This window comes from Rhyacophila brunnea, unplaced genomic scaffold (genome assembly GCF_057557595.1).
Source record: "Rhyacophila brunnea isolate RB1 unplaced genomic scaffold, BYU_Rbru_1.0 scaffold_2, whole genome shotgun sequence".
NCBI lineage: Eukaryota > Metazoa > Arthropoda > Insecta > Trichoptera > Rhyacophilidae > Rhyacophila > Rhyacophila brunnea.
In genome coordinates this window covers 39378075-39400855 of record NW_028232859.1, presented here as the reverse complement: position 1 = coordinate 39400855, position 22781 = coordinate 39378075, and the positions used below count along the sequence as shown (strand labels likewise).

The following is a 22781-nucleotide window of genomic DNA, read 5'->3' as shown; positions in this document are numbered from 1 at the left end:
AGACCATGCAGCCCAATGAAAGCAGTGTAGTTTGTCAGCGCATATTTTCCACCATCGGAGAAATACAAAAAACATGGGTATATGTAAGTTTATTTTTTTATGTTTAGATGTAAGTAGGTCTGTACCAGGCTTAGGGCATTAGGGGAAAATGAAACATTGTGTTCAAAGAATATTTTATTAAAATTTTAACAAGTTCTTCATTGCAGGCACTGTTTTTTAAATGGAATAATGATTCAACTTATATCGTAAATTACACCACTGGTACCAATTTTCTATACAACATTTCCCCACTTGCACAATGACGTAGCACCTGACAATTTTATCACATAACAATAATTCAATAAGTAAATGGTTTTCTTTGATATTTATAAAATCATATAAATGTACATACAAAATGATTGTTCATTCATTATAAATATCTTCATGGCATTATTAAATTATAAATTCATAACAAAAACACTATAAATATAGTTTAGTTTCAAGACTGCTTTGTTAAAATATTTATTCAAGGCAAGATAATATGCAGAAAATATATTATGCATTCACTAATAATTATAAAAAAATAATATTAACATAATCTTCTCATTGGTACACTGATATATATATATATAAGTAATGGATTGCAAAACTTCATGCAAATAATATTATTGAAATCAATAAAATAAATATTACCTAACTAAATTCACCAAAAATATAAATCATTTGAGACTTATTTGAAATCTGAACAGCCATATTTTAAGGTTTGATACAGTCCCACAAACTTATCTGTAGAGCGAACAAAAATGAAATTACTATGACGCCATATTGAATATGTCAATCCACTGTCAGATTCTATCCAGTTGCGAGTCTTGATTGGGTCGTTTTCGTCTGTGGCTCCCCTATTAATTCTACAGTTAAATTTGTGCCACTGTAGATGAATCGATAGAATTTCAATAGCCACGGTAACCCGAAATGTTTATTACATAATATTATATTATAACCACTATCGCCTTCTATACATTCTATGAAATTTTGAACAATTTATTTAAAAAAATATTAAATCTCACGCTAAGTAGTATGTAAAATGGTACATACACTTATAATATTATAGTAGTACTAATTAACACTTAAAAATAATTAAAACTACTAGTTGGAGGGAAGACAATTCTACCATTTTTGTTTTGTATTTCGACTAAACTTGATTAGTCTTTGTATAAAGAATCAATCAAAGCGGAATATTTTTCTGTTACGACATTTCGCTTTATTTTCAACGTAGGTCCTGAAAAAGAAACAACACAAATTAGTTAACTGGTATTATACTTATATTTTTTTAATATACCGTTGCATGTAAATGTTTGAGGACCAATATCAATTTACCCAAGACTAGAATGTGCTTCATGATGGACAATTAAATTATAAAAAAAAAAATATTAAAATATAAATGTTTAGGTTGACTCTTGATTTATCATCGATATATGGAGTCGCTTAGTTGCCAAACCCTCTCTGGGCGATTTTTCAATAAAATTAGTTTTGAATGTATGTATGTATATAATAGGTTTACCAGCCTATCGAGGTGTGAGTTTTAAATTCCGTCCCGCTTCATCAAAAAATCAAAATGAATATTGACTTGAGTTACCAAATCCACTCTAGGATAACTAACAGGTTACTATTTCTGCTCTACATAGCTGACCAATCAGACGTTGCGATTCAAACCATGATTTCAAAAGATCACCACTAACTATTAGCATCAATATCATTATTAACGCATAAAACAGTTTTTCATGACTTACTGGAAACTCAATAAAACCTCCATAGCGGGCGGGTTTAGTGACTAAGCTACACATAGGTATCACAACTAGGGCTGTCATTTTGATAGAAAAAGTATCGGTGTCGTATCGACAGAAAAGTAATGTATACGAAAAACGGTTGCATTGATTATAAACATCAAATAATACAGCTTAGTTTCAAAAGTGCATTGGTATATATGTTAAGTACATATTAAGTTAGTTAGTTAGTTAAGTACAAAAGAAAATATTTTGATTTGTCCGGTATGGTCTAACTTACCCAGTTCGCCAGTAAATGTTGTCAAGTCTGCAGGTAAAATGGCGAATTTTTGAACTTTTTGAGCGTTTGAAATGGCATGAACGTTGGTTCGGACGAGTCCTTCCTGAATTGCTTTCATAATCTGGAAAATAACAAATAATGTAATTGTTTCCATCACTGTAAATACAAAACCAAAAAGATCTTTGATAGTAATATATTATTAATAATTTATACTACATATTATTATTACCTATATTTGATAATTAATACTTTAAATTAAAGAATGCTTTCATCTCACAAAGTTAATTAATACTGATCAAAATAGGTTGGGATCTCCTGATATAAATAAAAGTCGTGTCATATATAAATAATTTCATCAATATCATGAATTAATTAACGAGTAAAAACTGAATTCTTTGATAAACCATACTGAAAATACCCAGGATGAATTAGTATAGTAGTAGGTAATATTAGTAAAATAATGAAATAAACGTACATCTTCATTAGGCTTGTTGAGTATCTCAGAGACAGTAGTAGCTGTTGATCCTATACTCTTGAGCCACCGTAGAGAATCGGTACTCAGTTGATCCAAGGGAGCTCCAGATTCAATATCCATTTCACACTGTAAACATTTTTAAAAATACAATTAAATATATTTCATAAAATGCCTTCATCGTATAATTTTTTTTTGGTAAATAATACTATTTTCACACATGAGCCAAGCATATGAGCATCCGCAAAGTGGTTGTATATTTAACAGAATGTCATTCGATTTTTGCCAGACGTCATCCATTGTTTTTAATGATGGACGCTCTGTTACCACTCCATCGGTTTTATGTTTGGTATATGTAAAAATATCAATGTGGGATAGATAATAGTGTTGATATTACCTTAAATGTCAGTAGAACTGAGAGGAATTTTCGTCGATCACCCACAACTACGGCATGAGAAATGAAAACCATTTCTGCCTTCAAATTCTGCTCAATAAGAACCGGGGCAACATTTTCACCTCCCGCTGTTATAATTAGTTCCTAGAAAATAGAGAATAGATACATTATTATAATCAGTAAAACTATATTTATATCTTTTGGACACCAGTGGCAAAGAGTGGAGGTAGGCTGCCAAGATTCGGCATAAATAGTGCATACCAAACTTTGTCAGTCATACTTATTTGTTTTCATTGAACTAAGAATACATAATATTACAGATGGTGTTAGTTAGTTTTTTTTAAATGCATTAAGCCTGAAGAATTTCCATTTCTCGAGAAATCATCAATGAGAATCTCAAGAATTCGAGAAATTATTACTAGGCAAAAATAGCAAAGGCAAATTTAAATGAAAAAGAAAATTGCCAACCATAATCGGAATTTAAAAAGTTGAGGCATAAAAATGCTAAAAGGGTGCCTTGATTTTTATTGTGAACATAATTTCATAATTTTTTTGGTTAACATTTTTTTTAGCAAGGAGAGGTAAAATTTTTTGAGACTTGAGATATCAATTAACCAATCTTGAATTCTCGAGAAAACAAATATTCTTGAATTCTCGATTCTTGAGAAATGAAAACTGTGGAGTAATCACAAGCTCTAATTATTGCCACCATTTCCAAAGTACAAATATTTATCTTTTAGAAAGTTACCTTAATCCTGCCTGTGATGTAAAGGAATTTATTTTCATCTATTGAGCCGACATCTCCGGAATGTAACCAGCCCTCACTATCGAGTGCCTCCTCGGTCTTCTTCGGCTCTCCAAGATATCCCATGAACACATGTCTGCCTTTCATGCATATCTCACCATGACCGGTGACCGGGTCGGAATTGTCTAACTTAGTTTCCACTCCACCGAGAGCTTTTCCAATCGATTCCAAATTGAAACTGGAATTTATTATAAATAATTTTGGTATCTGAAGTGCATCCCCTTAAATCTTATAATATAGAAAATGTGTACTTAAATAAATAACAATAAATAACAAAAAATGTTGATTCGAGTAAAAAATCATAGTAAAAATAATATTTAATCTAGAAGGAATAATGGCATTAACTTAACATTTTTTTTAAAATTTGGTAACTGTCTTTTGAGTACATTTGAATTCAAGAGTCAATTACTATTTTTATTATAAAAAACTGACACATACATATTGATTAGGTAGGTTCCTAATAATTATAGTTCAATATGCATTTTTATTTCTTGTAAAAATCATTGTTTTTTGAATTCGAAAAAAAACCTATCATTGATTATCTAATTACAAAACATGCAAACCGCCATTTTATTGTCAGTTTATTTTTGAAATATAAAAATGTTTTATATTTTTCTCTTTTTTAGATACCTACCTACGGATTGATACATTAAAATATGTTCGAAACTGTAATATGACAATAAACATTTATACCTCTTCCATTTAACTATTTTCATAGTAGTAAACAAAGATTTTATCATCAAGGATTTTCTTTGATACAGATGAAGCGATCGATTTAAAATGGAGTCTCGAAACAGTTCAAACAAGGTCATACATTTTTATTATTAAATTATAGCAAAATTTTAAAAAGATGTTTCCCACGAATTGAGTGGAACCCGCCACTGTGGATTCTTATGTGTCAATAAATGTTCTTCATCAGACATTCAGAGACCAATATTTTAGAGGCAAATTAACGCGAATAATAAATGAACACCTACCAAAAATGTTGCTTTGAGTTATGGGTGTTGATAGATGTGGCAGTAAAATTTTACTCACTCATCAGCAGTGCTAAAGCAATGTGCACCAGCTGCTTCTGACATTCCAAATATATCCATAATTGGAATGTCCAGACTGAGGAAGTAGCTTTTAACATCGGACGATAGCGGAGCGGCTGCTGTAGCGAAGAATCGACAGTTTCCAAATCCTAATGCGGATTGAACTCTTTTCAATATGAGCCAACGTGCAGCCAAATATCCAAATGAAGAATAATCATTTCTAAAAAATAAAACATTACATTAATTAGGTACAAACTCATAGTTTATTACAGTCGACTATCGATTATTGTCCGACAACAAGAAATCGATGATAACAGGAAGCTACTGTAGTCGCCATATAGAAAACTTATCAGTGAAATACCTGTCATGGCGGCAACTATATTGTAATATATACTATATCTAAACATATATTGTATCGGCTCTCCTTTAAGATGCAATTTCTTTTCTTCTTTGCAATAAACCAAAAGTTTACTAATGATAATTTTAACATCATTCCTGATCGTTTTAGACATAGTTTTACTATAAAAAGCTTTAAACTACGTAAATTGATAGATCCGTATACCACGGGAGCATAAAATGAAATGATAAATTTGGGGGTGTTCCTCATTTGAAAACGGAAGTGCGATTAGCTGCACTGGAGGGGATTGTTAGTTCACAGTTTTAACACGTCGACAAGAAGTTTTTGGGAAATATATTTTACCATCTACCCCAATAAATTAAGAATCAATTTACATAATAAAATATTTTTTTGAAGAATCTTTTAAGTTACATACATAATATTTTTTTACAGTTTTAAGTGATTATTTTACTTATGCGATCATTGTAACCGAATTTAATTTGGGTATTCAAATGGCAGTGATTTTATTTGTACGATGATTGCAAGCGATCGTAGCAGGAAATTTCAATTTTTCTATGCAATTGATAATTATCAATATTGAATCAATGTTATCAAATGGAAATCACATTGTAGGCATATGCGTTGTAATGCCACTACTAATCGTATCGTTTTGATTTTGTAACAATTATTTTATTATTAATACTTATAAATTTATTTTAATTCAAGCAGATTTAATTGAATAAATAACAAAACAAAAAAAAACGTTGGAAACAAAAACAGCAGTATCTATTCTCGTAAAATGTTATGTCAATATAAATGTTATTTTTTCCCAAAAAAAACTATTCAAAAATTTTATTTTTTACTGGTATACAAACAACAATTTACAGTTGTACTTTGGTTAGAAGTTATACCCATAAGAAGAGGAGATGATTAGTATAAAAAATGATCACCTCCAAAAAAGTACTTTTAGAGATATTGGCAAATGTGTAATGTAGATTTACTCTTTTTACATGTAGAAGATATCAACTGTGTTTAGGAAAAAGGGCGTAAGCCTCACAAAACAAATTTTACAGGAAGGGCAAAAAACGTGTTTTGAATGATTTTGGTTCAATTTAAAAAAAAAATAGGCACAGATATTGGATGCATGATGATTGATGATTTGGTGTAATATCTTTTCGATCTAATAATTTAAGAAGTTATTACAGAAAAGTCAATAAAATTATGGGTAAATGCTTTTTTCCTTAAATTAAAACTTAATTAAAGCTCAATTAAAATTCGGCATTTGCGGCCTACTTCCTTTTTACAGAACGTGTATTTAGTTTTATACATTGTTAATATCTAATAAAAGCACTTTTCGAAAAATTGAGGGTTACGCCCTTTTTCCTAAACACTGTCGATATTTAATTACACATTTTTGGCGACCTACTAAGTTTTTATGAAAATAGAAACTGTAATTATTTTTGTTTCCAGAGTCGTATGCAGTTTGATGATCGCACGCCAGTAAAATAACACCATTAGCATGTAATGTAATAAAATAAAAAAAAATTCTGGGTTGTAATGTATAATTATATAGATTATTAATTTACCCCTTCATTTTTTCCACGTAATGGTTCAAACTTCTTTGCTTAGCCCATCCTGCAATAGATCGTTTCAGGAAGCCATTAGAGGCGCCGATAGATGTCATCTTTTCATGAATTTTTTCCCATACTCTTGGCACTCCAAGGAACCTAATAAAATCAGTTTATTAATTCACACACTTTCATGGAGCAATAATCCATTTTTTGGAGTAATGTTGTTCAAAATGTTACCTTGTTGGTTGAACCTCTAGAAGTGTTTTAATAAGAGAACCCTTGAGCGCATCTTTGTCTGCGAAGTAAACCGTAACCGCGTTCATTAGAGTCATATAGATGTCCATTAACTGAAATGTATTCAAAGAGACGAGTATGAAAAAGCGTTGAATAAATAATTCAAACAAATATTTAGCGAAACTTTATAATAATTGTATGACAGACTTCTTTCCGAAATATTAAATTAAACAATGGTATTAACCACAGATATATTTAATCGCCTTGTATCATATGACTAAAAAGGCCCCCATGACCACCATTTAGAAGGGGTCCTGAGAGCTCAAAAATAATTAGAAAATATCCATTAAAAACCTTGATTCTACGCCAATGAATTTGGGGTGTTCCAGAAGCTCGACTGGTATGACTTCCAATAAAATATAATATTACATATGGCACGAAAGAAATATTTACTATGCACAAAATATATTACATAACCGATTCTATGCCTTCAGCGAGTTTTCTCGCTCTCTAAGGCTGTGATCGACAGGCCGCACATACAAATTTCGTGAGTTATCTTGTCCGACTTTAAACTCATTACCAGCCACTGTCGATTAATTTGCATAATCTAAAAGATTAAACACACAGAGACATCTGTTTGAATAACTATAAAATACTAAGTCACAGATTATCAGTGTATTACAGCGATTTTAGTAAAGCTTCGCTCTACATTCAATGTATGTCCTTAAAAATCTGCTGCCTGTCAGATACTGTCATAGTAATATCGTGAGCCATAGAAAGGGCTAATTATATCCATTCAGATAAGACACGCATTTTTTTTTAAATTACACTTATTATTTTTTTCTCCCAATATGTATTCGTCTTGGCACCTTAGGGCTGAGACATGCAGCATTGCAACCTCTCGCATTCACACTACATTGTCAAGGATACTAGATCGGTTTGGTGTGCTAGATGTGAATTGCATTGTCTATCCACACCGCGATGACGGATAGACAATGTAATGCACATCTGGTGTGGCATGAACGTGGCAGTTCGCAGTGCCGTATATCCTTAACCTCAAGAGTAAATATGGCCATGCGTTAAGAGCATTTTGTGAGGGATGTAGATATTGAAGCAGGATCTGAATCCTATACTAAGCTGGTTATATTTTTTAAATGATTTCGAACGGCAAATGCGAAAGAGATGAAAGATAAAATAAGATTTAGTATGGTACGTGTTATTTCTACCTTGTAGACATTGGGTACCTACACAATACAATGCATCCAACTTTTATGATAGAGATCGACAAGTTTAACGTGAGATTCCCCGGTAATGAGGCAGCTATGCAGCGGAGCCTCACGTTAAACTTGTCGGTCTCCAGCAGGATAGCTTCAATAATTCCACTTTTAGTAATTGATGTTATTTGATTGTTTGGTTTCAGTTGGATCTAAAATATTTGAACAAAATTGCCAATAATTATTAATATCACTATACCTGAGCTGCTATGTGGCTTAGTGGTAGATACGAAATGATAACTTCATTTCCAGGATCCAGGTTAAGCTTATCCGTTACTGCAAATGCTTCCCACAAGATGTTATCATGAGACAGCATCACCGCTTTAGGCTGGCCAACTGTTCCAGACTGAAAACGACAATTTATTTATTATTTTAACATTAAGATACCTAACTAACAAAAAGAAAATAAAGTATGTAAACATATCACAGCCATACTAAATGCTGGCCGGGTTACCGAATAACATATTTCAATTGTAGAGCAGTCTATCTCGAATTTCAAAACCTGTGATACAGATCACCGTAAATGAAGTTTTTCAAAGTATTAGAAAGTGTTTTTTTTTCATAAAGAAATATTTGTAATAGTAAAATAAATATATTAAATTTAATATTTACGAACTGTGTACTCGGTTATGTCTAAAGTTTGCGATGAAAATTTAAGCGAAATAGACTAGGGATTGCAATACCGCTATTTCAAGACCGGTATCCCAGTATTTTTTGATACCGAAATACTGGTTTAAAAAATCAGACAATACCAATAAATATTCAGTATTGACAGTGGAAACAAAATGTATTAATTAACATAAAAGGCTTAACAGGACTGTAATTTTTTGTAGGTTACGCGATGTCGTCCTTGGTGACCAGTAATGACACATGCTATAAAATATTAATATTTTGAAGAGATTTTTACGTATATAATATTTATTGGTAGATACTCCTGTTTTTTTCCAATTATTTTACGAATACAGGTATTCAATAGGAAATACCGAAATACCCGTGTCGGTATTTTCATTCGGTATTGCAATCCCTAGGCATTATCATCAGAATGCGCTATTCAGTACCCCGGTCCGCGGCCACTATGAATATGTAAATCGAAATAACTCAATAATAAAATAATAGTACTTACTGTGTACACCAAAATGCAGCATTCGTTAATTGCTACTGATTTTAAAGCTTCATTCAACTTTTCATCCGGTTCTTCTTTACCTATAGCCATTAGTTGTTCCCACTGAAAATAAATATTAGAATATCTCATTAAAAATCACAAATGTAGGTAAGTACATAATATTATGTAATTTTATTATATAATTTGAAAAAATTTAACTAAAAAATATAAAATTTAATCACAGCTAAAATCCTCAAGCCTCTTAAATATGAATAAATCAGTGACTGCCTAGAGGACGATCTGGGAAGTTGAAAGTAAAAAGCACAGGTTCGTGACCGATGGAAGTCAAAAATGTTAATCAAGCCAAGACCTACCTGTAAAAGGTTTTTGAGTCCAAGAAGAAGAAGAAAAGGAACAGGTAATGAATTTTATTTTATAGAATCAAATTAGGCTGCTGGGGTTCCCAACCTCTTCTGTGCCTTTTATAATTATAATGTAATTTAATGTATTTTTGGAAATCATAAAGAGATTTTTGAAGAATTATGACGTGTTTTATATTTAATTAAAAAAAACATTGATTGTTCTACAAACAATGTATAAAGAGGATTTCAAGTTATAACTACTTACACATTATTATTTTACACAAAAATCGATGTTTTTTTAATTTAAAAAAATATTAAATTGCATCTTTCGTATTCTCTCGTCAGATCTACTAAATTTATAGTCACACTGCGCTTTGCTTTAAACTATGTTGTTCATGAAATAATGCATCGTGCTGATAGTGACAATAGAACGTTCATTTTACACAAATGTATTACATAGGTAGCATTGTTTAAAAGGCTGACTAACCGTGTAAATTTTTTCATGGCTTGTTTTAACTTTTCCGTCCCACTGTATAGCCGCCTTGAGATGTGGTAAACGAGACCATATTGATACAATTTTATCCATCTGTTTTGAGTCTTCCACTACAACAATATTTGCTCTACTGTTGCTGAGCACGTGATGACAGGCTTCAGCTGTGTTTGTTGTGTATACTCCGGCAACAAAACCTCTGAAAGAAATATTTTTCTAATTACTCATACATATCTAATTATTTTTTCCACTAATAACTTAATAAGCATAGGCAAAGTCTCCATACTAGGTGACTATCTATACCAACAGAGCCATCTATCTTTTTTCTATAATTTAATTGAATTTAGGATTCACTTACACATAGAATGATAGACTGTATCCAGGCACGCACACAGAAAAATGTATGGGGGGGGGGTTTCCATTTCAAAAAATATCCATAATAATTTATTATTGATTTTTAAGACGGTGCAAGAGGACAGGGTGAACAAAATCTAGCAGATACTACTGAAATCTGTATTTACTCCACCTACTAAGGTACTTCTCGTCGCTTCAATTACAGACCTCCAAACTTCTCCGGATACATTCCCCATACCCAGATACTCCGTACTTTGAGTCTAGCTATGAATACCTGGCCTGCAGCCATATCTACGCATTCTCACCACAAGTGGTCATCGCATACGCGTGGCCTAACGGTGAGTATAGTGTCTAACCAACGATAGGAGCAGAATAAAAAAATAGAAGAATGAAGACTACCAGTTTTTTATTACATTAGCAAGTTATCGATAAAACTTCGTCAGTAAGGTACCCACTGGATAATTTTATTTGTAAAGTAAAAATTAATTTATTATGAATATACATTCCATATTTTATAGTACAATATTATAGGTACTAAAATCTTACTCATGCAATAGCAATATTTATGTTAATCCCAATTGTTTTATGATATTATTTGTTTAATATTCTTGTTCCATTCTTCTGATTGTTTAATTTTTGCTTTATGATGTTGAGATTTATATTATTAAACATTTATAAAATAAACAATAAAATCTAAAGGCAGTTAGTTCCTGACGATAATATAAAATAATGTGAGCCAAAGAGATTGAATTTTGCATAACTATTTATTATCAGTGTTACCAACAGTCAATCATAATAATATTTCAGATAGGATGAATAAATTAATCAACCAATTGACAGAAAAAGTCTCCCTACAAATAACATTTCAAAAAAATAATTTTATAAAAAAATATTGAAGAATCTATTGTTTCGCAATTAATAAATACATCATGCTACATTTTTGAACATTGTGTGCTCATTTGGATAAAAAAATAGTTTAATATTTTAAATGACTCATTTTGAAATTAGAAATTTAATATAATATTATCTTATTATCCAGATATCACGTATTACTCGGGAATCCGGTGCATAATCAAAATCGTGGAAAGAGTTCTGGGCTCGTTTAAGGAAGATGTGCTGCGTGGTATCTTCGAACACATTAATTATAATAGGTACGCAGTTTGGGCGGAAACTGAGATACTACAATGAGCTTCATTCTTTGCAATAGCCCCCCTAGTACACACACGATACAGTTTTCAACTGCTTTGAATAGGTGGGGCATGTACATTGTAGAATTTCCTCTTCATAACTTTGCACTCCGGCTCTAGGATGAAAATGATGTAAGCAATATATTCTAAAAATATTTTTTTTACATATTATATTATCTGTCTATTTATGTATTACTACATAATATTAATACAAGTAAATAGCATTTGATTTAATTTTATGCGTGGTAATTAGACAACGAGACGTATCAGTGTAGTAAAAACTGCAAAAAAGTGCAAATAAGTGCAAAGTTATAAAGCGTATACCTACTCTACATAGGATGGACGAGTCACGCATGACAAAGAAAACTGTTAAAGAAGACAAATTTAAAGATGGTTGACCTCGTAAAAGATGGATATTTAGTGGTAAACGCTAGATACTGAAGAGAAGCGGGTCTAGATGGAAGATGATGCTATACCCCCTACATAGGATTAAAGCGTAAGAAAGAAGAAGATTGTTTAATTAAATCATTTATTGTTAATATATCCTTTACCCTGCATGGATGGCTGCAAGATCTGAGATAAACCATTGCTTAGAGTTAAATCCAAGAATGCAAACGGAATGGTGCTGCTGTAATCCGAGTTTAATAAATCCTTTGGCGCACGTCCGGACGTCTTGTTGATATTCTCTGGAAAAAAGTAATCGGAAATAAACATAATAACATGTACTGTGAAATTATGCCAGATTTAAATTCTATCCATCAATATTAGGATAGTAAAGAGACAATATAAAAAGCTCTCGCTTTCTTGTAAACTATATGCGACGTAAATTTAGTAGGTAAAAATTAGGTAGTAGGTAGAGGTAGGTGTGTCCATAAATATGTTAACAAAATATTTCGCTACTTGAGTGGCTATTTTAGAGAGTTCTTACTTGCAAGTTACATTCTTTATTATTTGTATAGACACATATTTTTTGTTACACTATTGCTGAAAAAAAATATTTATCTATACAAAAAAAATAATGTTTTAAATAACTCTCATATAAAATGACTAGATAGTTCTAAATTCAATTGATAATTTATTACGGACAATAATTATATAGTTCATCGCCTCATCTTTATCTTGTCGCAGGTGATAATCAACTTTTTTGAATCGTTGTCAGTTATCAGTGTTATCACAAATGTTTTAGTACCTAGATACATTGATATGTTAATAATCTTCAGTTATATGGTCAAATACATTTTGCAATGGACCTTGTTGAACTCGTTTCATTAAAAACTAGTGATTCACGGTGACGATTAAATATTTTTCGTCTCAGCAACAAGTACTTAGTCTACTTAGTATTTGACATTATTATATAAGTAATAAATTTAAAGATTTTTATAATGATTAACTGATACGAATTCACTCAACTAACATTGATACATTTCAAAAATTTTACTCGCAATCTACTAAGGGATTTCCCGTGGTTTTAATAACAAATTGTCCTGATAATAATACCAGGATGGCAAGGAATTTAATAAAAATACGAATGATTCGAAGGTTCATTTCAAAGTAAAAATATAAAAGAATGGAATTCTGGAAGCCTCGTGAAATAAGTGTATATTTTTCATTTAATACATATTAGGAATATTAAAAGCTTTATGACTTCGCAGAAATAGAAAAACTGTAATATGAATGAATGCAAATAACGTAAGAAATCTTTTTGACTTCGCTATTAATAGTAGTTAATTATATTATTTACACTCAAAATAAAAAGGTTTCAGTTATATTGACTAAGATCATTTGGATAATTGTATAAATGACGTACCTACATAAAAACACACGTATGTACATAAAAATCAATATAGTTTTATAAAATCAGGTCTTTTTCTAACATCGGGCTGGGAGGGATTTGTAATTTGGAATTTCGCAATTCTTGGTACGCCTTGATGATATCAATAATGATATGTTAAAGACGATATAAAAATAACATTCTTAGTACTTGAATGTAACTTTATCCCAGGTGCCATCTTCCTTCTTTGTAGCTAGCGCAATTTTATCTGGATATCGTGCAACGGTTCGATTGAGCAGTGAAGGAATTGATATGGGGGTCTCTGCAGATATTCCTTCTTTTCCGATTCGGAGTTTGACTCTTCCGTTTGGAGAAGTGGTGCAATATTCGGTAGCGGGGAGTACTTGGTTTGGTCCTGTGAACAAAAACAAAATGTGGACTGTAAAATCAAGCCTACTTTCAAGCTTTTCAGACCTTCAACCTGTTTGATATTTTGACTCCAAGGTGATGTTGAAAACTAATGATTTGAAAAAACACGTGGATTTTATCCAGCCTGGGATTCGAGTTTAACAATGAATCAAAAAGCGAGATTTCTAATCTTTGCTTCACAGTTACGGCTATATACCTCAGCTGAGGCATGGTCTAAAAAGATCGTAACTAGGCGATGCGCGGATTGCGGGTCGCGGGTGCAAATGACGCGAACCGAACGAAATATAATTTGTCATAAAAATTCAACATGCTTCCTTTTTATGTTATGTTTATTATTATATTCGTAATAATACTAATAATACTAGTATATTCATTGACATGTTTTCTTTTTCAAGCACATGCGGGACGTTTTTAAGTCATCTTTACACGATTTAAGAATATATTCATCCGACTCCATCACAAAAGAAATTGACGTGCGAACTATCCCTCTCCGAATGGCAACGCGCCTCAACGCGGCCGAAATTTCGTCCCACTTAGTGTTGAAAATTATTTGCCGTTTCACTTATGTACGCTCTTAACGGAAAACTGACGCGGAAAATTAAGTTATATTTAAATTCTAGGGATTTTTTCCACCGTTTTATATTTACTTTATTGTTGCTGCTTTATTTGGGATAAAGAGAAGGCCACTTGCACTAAAGGCACACACTTAGTTGGCTGTAAACTTAAATTAATATTCAATATTTTAAAGGAGACAATACACTGGCCAATAAATAATTGTATCAAAATGAACCTTACCATTTAGGCGGGATATGACTTCTTCTGTTTGATGCACTGATTCTGGACTATCTTTGATTTTCATATCATGAACATCCTGAAAAAAAGAAACAATTCATATTGAACACAAAGTCATCAAAATGTCGAGGTCAATTCCCTTTTTAGACATTGAGACTTTTGTTGAAGATATTTTTCATTACAATACACCTATGAATGAAAGTTTTTCCTTCAACTATCATGGTCGTTTGATGGATTTAGTTTTAGTAATGACGTACGTACTACTTAACAAAGTATTGGATAGTACAAACCTTATATTATTAAATAATATAAGAACTAATATCACCGTATATTCAAGAATATTATTTATCTATCAATCATTAATTATTATTACTAGGATATTATGTAACACATTACACATTGGTTGGCAGACTTTGATGTAACAGGCTTTTTTTGAGGAACCATCCATAAAAAAACGAAGCCTGTTTATGTGTTAACCGAAATGGAAATATACAAATTGTAAATTAATTAATTTTTACAATGTAAAACAAGTGGCACACAGTGATATTTGAACCTTATTTCGTTGTTTTTATTTCTGTGGTTTCAGGGTTTTGGTTTAAGATAATCAGTATTCAAAATACTATTGCTTAGAAGTTAATTGGTGTGTCTTTCTTTATTTCTTTTACATTATTTATGTATATTTTTTTTAATATTGTGTTTAATAATTATATTCAATGTTTTGAATAGGTAATTTTATAGAGTTAAAAATGATTGTCTCAATTTAAGCTATTTCTACAAATTAAAATATCGATTTATTTTGCTTACAAAATCTATGATACATAAAAAGAGCATAATTCTTTATTCACATTGGTATTAAAATCTTAATTGCGTATAAAATCTTTTACCCTGCAACCACAGATTTTAAAAATAGCTTTGAGCTTGTGTATTTAAATTTGATTGGAAATTAAAGGATTTGGAAAACTATAAAGCACACACTAACATTTTCTTAAAAATTAAAAGTGTAATGTATGTATCTATTCTTGTACTTGTCTTGTACCTATAGTATCCTCCACGTAACTTTGCAATTATTGTATACAGTGACAAGATTAATAATTGTGTGTTATAATACGCACTCCGTATTAGTGTACATTTTAGTAATTGCCAAGCGCCTGATTGGCTGATTCCATCAAATACATTCAAAATACCTAATTCAAAGTAAACTATTCCAAATTGCAAGGCTACGTGGAGGGTAGTATACCAAGTACCTGTTTGTGATAGGTAAATTAATTTATAGATTTCATGGCATTTACCTTCGTAATAACGGTGGTCTCGACGTGTCCATTATGATAACCATTTGTTAGGGTCGGAGGATGGTCAACGAGAGTATCCATCTGAAGTTCTTAAAATCTGGAAACAAAGAAATAATCAAAGATAAGTAAGTTATCGTAAACAATAGTATACATATTATTGATACCATAATACAACATTATGTTGGTAGGTACATCTACATACCGAAAATACTTGTTGGAAATTGTATTTTAAATTTTACGTGAAACTTGTAATTTGTATTTCAGTATAGGTTGCCACTTCATAACTTTGCACTCCAGCTATATAATATATTTTAAAAATATATTTTTTACATTTATTATCTATTTATTTATTATTCATTATTTATGGCACTACAACGCTTGGCGGGTCTTGGCCTCCTTCAAAAATTTCCTCCATCCTGGAAGATCCAGCACAGACACTCTTCAGTTGCTTGACCGAGCATTTTTAAATCTTCCGTGGTGCAGTCCAAAATTTCGGCCGTCCAGGTCTTTTCTTACCATCGGGGGATGCGTACATAACCCGACCCACCGGTATATCCTCCGGCATTCAATGCATATGGCCGATCCAGCGTAGTCTCTGCATCTTCATATGCCAATAGTTATATTGATTTATGAAGTATTATGCCATTGACTTCCAATTTTGCATCACGCATAATTTTTTCAAAGGTCACGTTAAATTCAAGACTGGCACGTGCTTCCCCCTGTCGGCCCTGTCTAAGACTGTTTGTTGTAAGTAGAGGTGATGATAATGTATTTTGAACCCGCACACTTAGTCCAACCCTTGGCCTGCTTAATTTGACCATATTCATGAGTTTGTGTGGTACGTTTAGCTCCCTCATGACGTCTTATAATTTGTTTCTGTTTACAGTATCATATGCGGCCTTGAAATCTATAAACATATGGTGGGTCGGGATACTATACCTTTTTTAGTTATAGTTTTATTTTTCTAAAATTTGTCGTAAGGTAAAAATTTGGTCTCTTGTTGCGCTGTTTTTTGCGAAATCCACATTCGTGGTGTCCAGTTATATTCTCAGTATCCTGAGTAACGCGCTCATACATCACGTTTAAGAGGACTTCGAAAGTAGTATTTATTTATGACTACAAATATTGATAGAGGTGAATATCATTTGATCTAATTTTATGCTGTGTGTATTATACACAAAATGTATCAGTGTAGTTAAAAGTTCAAAGTTATCAAGCGTATAGGTACCTACTCTACGTATCCACAAATAAAAAAGATATGTGAATTAATGTAGATTTATTTTACTGAGTGGAGTTGTAAACATTAATTTAATAATAATTGATCAATTGAATGTGAATATTTTCATGTCATAATTCAGACAAAAAATACATTTTTTGGTTGACAATAATTAATTCGATTTATTAATATGTAGCTAATACCTGCACAATATGTACAACATTGCATTTATATTTGAATTGCATAGTTAAGAGTAGGTATATTTAATTGCCTACTCAAGCTTTTAAAGCACCGGAAATTTATCAGAGGGGCGGGGCATTCGTTTCACAATTCACAAAAAATACATACCTATGTAAATAATACAATATTATGATTTAAAATTATCTACCAACGGTACGATATTATAAAGCAGCGGTGTCCAACCCCTTTGTCGTTAAAATGTAAGTATTCTGATTGTCTAAAACACATTCATTCCAAACTTCTAAAATTATACATATATGCGCGGGTATATTTTGTGTATATTAATTATGCTATTCAACCCCGAACAAAATTACACCGGAAATAATTAACGAAAGTACACCATTTTACTAAATTTCGGTTAAACTAAGATAGAATAAGTGCAGCTTAATCAATTTTGATAAATTATCTTGAGAAACGAAGGACAATTTATTATTTATTGTCATTGTCATCATCAAACTTTTCTCACAATTAGACAACGATCCGTAACGATGGTTTGAATAAGTCCACGGGGGTGGCCATGAGCCCCATGGTTCTACCTATTCATTGGTTCCATAAACGAGTAAAATTATTTTTGAGTTTAATCGCATGCAATCACCGTGAAGTTTATTGTCGTTGACTGTTGAGCTGACCATAAAAAAATGTACCTAAGTTAGGTTAGTGACCGCATATTTTAATTATTTATCATGTATTATATCACGGACCAAATCATCAAGTCGTCTATCATAATTTTGACCCGAGAACGGATTCTGTGACCCTAATAAGTATTGGGATGTATGATAAGTTGATAAGTCTTCAAGTATTTACCCTTAACATTGAAACTAAGAGTAACACAGCGTGGTGTGTAAGATATTCCTGTCGAGTAAAACACGTGAGGATAAAAACGTAATAATATGATAAAGAAAAAAACAAGTGTATGCGATCGCAGTGTAATCATAATTATAGTTTCTGGGCACATCGTTAATTACTATGGAGTTTCAGACATCTAGATACTATCTAGATGTGTGGTTGCGAACCTATGGCACGCGTTTGAAGAGAATAAAATACCTATAATAATAATAAATGACAGATCGCATTGTATAAAAAATAGCAGGCAAATACTCTTCAAGAATAAGCATTACGTTTAATTTAAATATATATTTGCAGAGGTCGGTCCTTAGACTTTATGCGTCACATATAATGTCATTGTACTAACCTCATCAGGCGGCGGGGAATGCCGTGCCGAAAACCTCTGATTTTGATCGCTTTACAAATGCTCGAGACTACTGTAGCGAGAGAATGCCTCATCTGATCGGAGCAATTCTGGTGTCAATTTGTGCGTAAATAAATTACCAAACTAATTATTATATTAACAAATAATTTCATTTCTACCCACAAAAAGTGACCAAATAAAAAACAAAAATGTGAAACTGGTAGTAGTAATTCTGGCAGACAGTTCCAAAATTGGTGGACCGAAATAATGTATGACGTAATTGAAAAAAAGTGAGAAAGTTGGTATGAGTATCTAGAACATTGTCATTTTTAATGTAATTTTTAAAAACTATTTTATCCCCTGAAAAACTGCTCGGCACGTCAGATACTCAAAAAATAATATTTGGGGAATTTTGGCACGCGTATGTAAAAAGGTTCGCCAACCCTGATCTAGATATGTACATCCCTATCTAGCAGATAGGGATGTTAAATAACAACTTAATTAGGATTAAGTATATTAATATTACACCCACGGTGGCCGCGTGGTTTAAGCGTTGGACTATCACGCCGTGGGTCTCAGGTTCGAATCCTGGGTCTGGCAAGTACACATATTGTTTTTCAATTTCTGTGTGAGTCAGGGTATGGACCTAATAGGTTGAGCAAGTGGCTGACATCCATTTCTCGTAAAAAACAAAAGCTGTTAATACAAACCTCTACTCTGTGGAGGCCCATATGATCCTATTAGGATCGGACATGGTCGAAAAAAAAATATTAATATTAATAAACATCATGTTAAATCAAGTAAACGGGATACTATTGCTAAAGAAGAAAGTGTTGTTTACAATTGTTGTGGACAATGTTAATGACATTAAAATATTTGTTATCCATAGGTCATTTATGCGTCAAACAATGATTACGAGTGAATTTAAAGTTCAAAGAATTGTTTTTTTTTCGCACACGAGTATGCATTATGAGTATGTATATAAGAATGTATTATGCACCCGCAATACTTACGTAGGAAACCTGTTTCAACTTACAACTGAAAAAACACTTGCAAAGATTTTGATAAGTTAACAGTGTTAACACTGTTGATATATTAATACTTTATGGTTTAGCAAATTGCTATAAGCAATGATTTAAAAAATGATTTACTTGAATTTCGAGTGAATATTACCTATAACTTTTTAAAAGAGAGACTTCATAATATATTATGTGGGAATCAAGTAACAAAATAATGTAAAGGTAATAACTTGGTACATATTAAATAAGTACAAAACAACTCATAGCATATAAAGGGGTCTAGGAGGCCAGTTCGCGGTGCCAAATCGTCCCATTCCCCATATAAAGGTAGAATGTCTGTTTATGTATTTTGAATTCACACTCTCATTTGATGAGAAGTTTTATCTTCCACGAATATATTTTTTACAACATCACATCCACCCGCCCGGAAAAACTTTGTCAATCCATGGAATACGAAAATTTATCGACCAATATTACCTAAATGACGTATTAATACTGATTAACTCAATCACAAAATTTCGATTCAGCCCTGAATCCCTGAATAGTAGTAGCCAAATAATTGTACTTACTTCAAATCTGATTCTACATATATTTTTCTCTCGTAGTAGATTTTTGGGTTTCCACCGTGTGTCCTTCTTTCCTCGACGTTTCGGGCTCGTTGCAGAGGCCATTGAGATGAGTGGAATCACGGTGGAAACCCATAAATCTACAACAATAAAAAACAACCGCGAAAACCTCAAACATTATATTATATATTTTTCTATCTAAAGTATTTATTTAGGCTAGGTTAAGTGAAATTAGTTAGGTATCGTATTTATTTACGTATCTATCTTCTACACAATCTACACGTTTTCTCTTTCAAATGACTCTGAATATTGACAACCGATAGCCAAAGTGGCTGTGAATTTCGACCAATTGTTAATTATTATTATTTCATATTGAAAACACTGTAATCAATGACATTAATATGGACGAATCATCTGGAAAAAAAATGACACTCACTTTATTGTCCTGCCGAATGGCATAATCTGTTCTAACGCCATTACAATAAAGGTGATATTGCTATAAATTCCTGATGCTTTTTGTTGGGTCTGCCGAATGGTTCGGTTCGAACGGGTTCGCTCAAATGAACATTGACATTAGAAACACTGCTCGAACGCCATTGCAATAAAGGTCATATTGCTATAAATTCCCGATGCGTGATATCGCATAATGGAAATTGCGTGACGTCTACCTATACATGCGAATTTACTTGCTAGCTACTGTATTGAGTGCGTCGTCCATTAATAATGTCATTGATCATCAATATATATATATAAATTTTGAAAAACTGCTATTAGGTTACCGCATCGCATTATAATATAAGCAGTAACTTGTGCTACCATCGGAGCTTGCAATTCAATACCGCGGCCTGACTATTTATACAAAATATTTTTTTACGGTGCATATCCAGATTTTTTTTACCATACGCGCAATATAAAAATAAAGAGAACATTTGTACCTAATTATATTATATTTTTATTAAGTTCTATCATTCTGTTAAGTTGGTACATAATAATATATTTGTTATTCAGTTTCCAGTTGCCATGTCTTACAAGGTGATAGAATATAATAATATTATAATATTTAAAGTCATTGATATTGTATGTACTGTTTTCCTATTATAATAACAATGTTATCTTCATTCACCCGTCGATAACACTGATGTATCTTTTAACACTTTGGTCTGCTTGACCCGAGATCACGACTCAAAATAACATACCTAACACTGGAGTCTAAAGCTTAGATCATGGAAAAAAACTATTCATAAACATATTATTAAACTAACACTATCAAGATTCATAAAAAAAGGAGAAAATTGACTTTACCATCTGAAATGAGTAAATAATTCTTGTCAATTAATCATACTTTGAACGGTCAAAATGTCTTTCGAGTTGAAATAATAGACTGTGATATATTATCTAGTATCAAAACTGGTAGAGATCTACCAGACTCTTCCATCGTCATTATTTAACTTTAACCCTACACTGCATACTGATGCCATTTGGCATCATGATATTTTAATGCAAATATTAATAACCCCCTCTATGATTTCGTTTTTGAAATGTTTTAGTATTTTTCATTAGTAAATGTTCTAATTATATAGTAGTATAGTTAATTAACAGATGTCTCCAACTTAATACAATTCTTAAAATAATGTCTGACAGAAGCGAAAGTGATTGAACCTGAAATTCGCCTGTTTCAAATATACCTTTTAGCCAAAGAAAGTCCATTCAAGAACATAAAAAAAATATTTCGTGATGCATTCAGGTATGTACTTTATGATTTTATTATAATTTTTATGCTGAATATCAAATACATAGAAATAATTGGAAAAATGTTTGTGATGCCATTTGGCATCATCATGCATTGACGTACTTTTTTATTTGTGTACTCTATAATATACTTCAGTGATGAATTGGTTCTCAAATACTAATTTCTTTTCTAGATTGCATTCCAGAAAACGCGCATTAACTAACAGAGAGAATGATAATATTTTGGAAAGATGGGACTCTTCAGAAAGCATTGATGGCCTTGATTATTCCGATAGTGACAGTGATATTGAGCCAAATTGTCGACCTTTAGAATCAGGCGAGAGTGATCATGAAGAAAACGTAGATCACATTTCTTTGGGTACTGGAAATAGGTTAGACAATACAAAACACCTTCCTAGAGAAGATCCAGCATACGATAGGCTATTTAAAGTCAGACCGTTAATCACACACTTAAATGAAAGATTCACTCAAATTCCGTATGAAAAGTACTTATGTGTGGATGAACAAATGTGTTCGACCAAAGCTAGAAATTTTATGATACAATACATGCCTATGAAACCAAAGAAATACGGGTTCAAACGATTTGCTTTCAAATTCGAGATTTATAGTGGACAAGAACACAGTCTACCCAGACCAGCAATTGAAGATGATTTAGGAGCGAGCTCAAATGTGGTGGTGAGACTCTGCAGAAATATGCCAAGACATCAAAATTTACAACTATATTTCGATAACTATTATACGTCAATCCAATTATTAACTTATCTGGAAAAGGAAGAAATACATAGCCTTGGCACTGTTAGAAAAAACCGGATTCCATGATGTAAGCTTCCAGATGAAAAGGTTATTAAAAAGGCAACTCGTG

At 31.9% G+C, this 22781-nt stretch overlaps 1 protein-coding gene across 1 annotated transcript in view; it reads right to left on the bottom strand.

Annotated features, from left to right (window-relative positions):
* The window catches only part of bgm (acyl-CoA synthetase bubblegum family member 1), a 55118-nt gene continuing 32337 nt past the window's right edge, over positions 1 to 22781 (bottom strand). Inside the window, exons 2-16 of the mRNA XM_085947449.1 lie at positions 15941 to 16037; positions 14655 to 14730; positions 13641 to 13845; positions 12211 to 12345; positions 10116 to 10317; positions 9288 to 9389; positions 8364 to 8510; positions 6894 to 7003; positions 6672 to 6812; positions 4750 to 4968; positions 3658 to 3892; positions 2913 to 3053; positions 2519 to 2644; positions 2044 to 2164; positions 1 to 1258 (exon numbers count right to left, since the gene is read on the bottom strand). Of these exons, the coding sequence (XP_085803575.1) occupies positions 1182 to 1258; positions 2044 to 2164; positions 2519 to 2644; positions 2913 to 3053; positions 3658 to 3892; positions 4750 to 4968; positions 6672 to 6812; positions 6894 to 7003; positions 8364 to 8510; positions 9288 to 9389; positions 10116 to 10317; positions 12211 to 12345; positions 13641 to 13845; positions 14655 to 14730; positions 15941 to 16021 (2118 nt within the window). The 5' untranslated portion in view covers positions 16022 to 16037 and the 3' untranslated portion in view covers positions 1 to 1181. The remainder of the gene's footprint in view (positions 1259 to 2043; positions 2165 to 2518; positions 2645 to 2912; positions 3054 to 3657; positions 3893 to 4749; positions 4969 to 6671; positions 6813 to 6893; positions 7004 to 8363; positions 8511 to 9287; positions 9390 to 10115; positions 10318 to 12210; positions 12346 to 13640; positions 13846 to 14654; positions 14731 to 15940; positions 16038 to 22781) is intronic.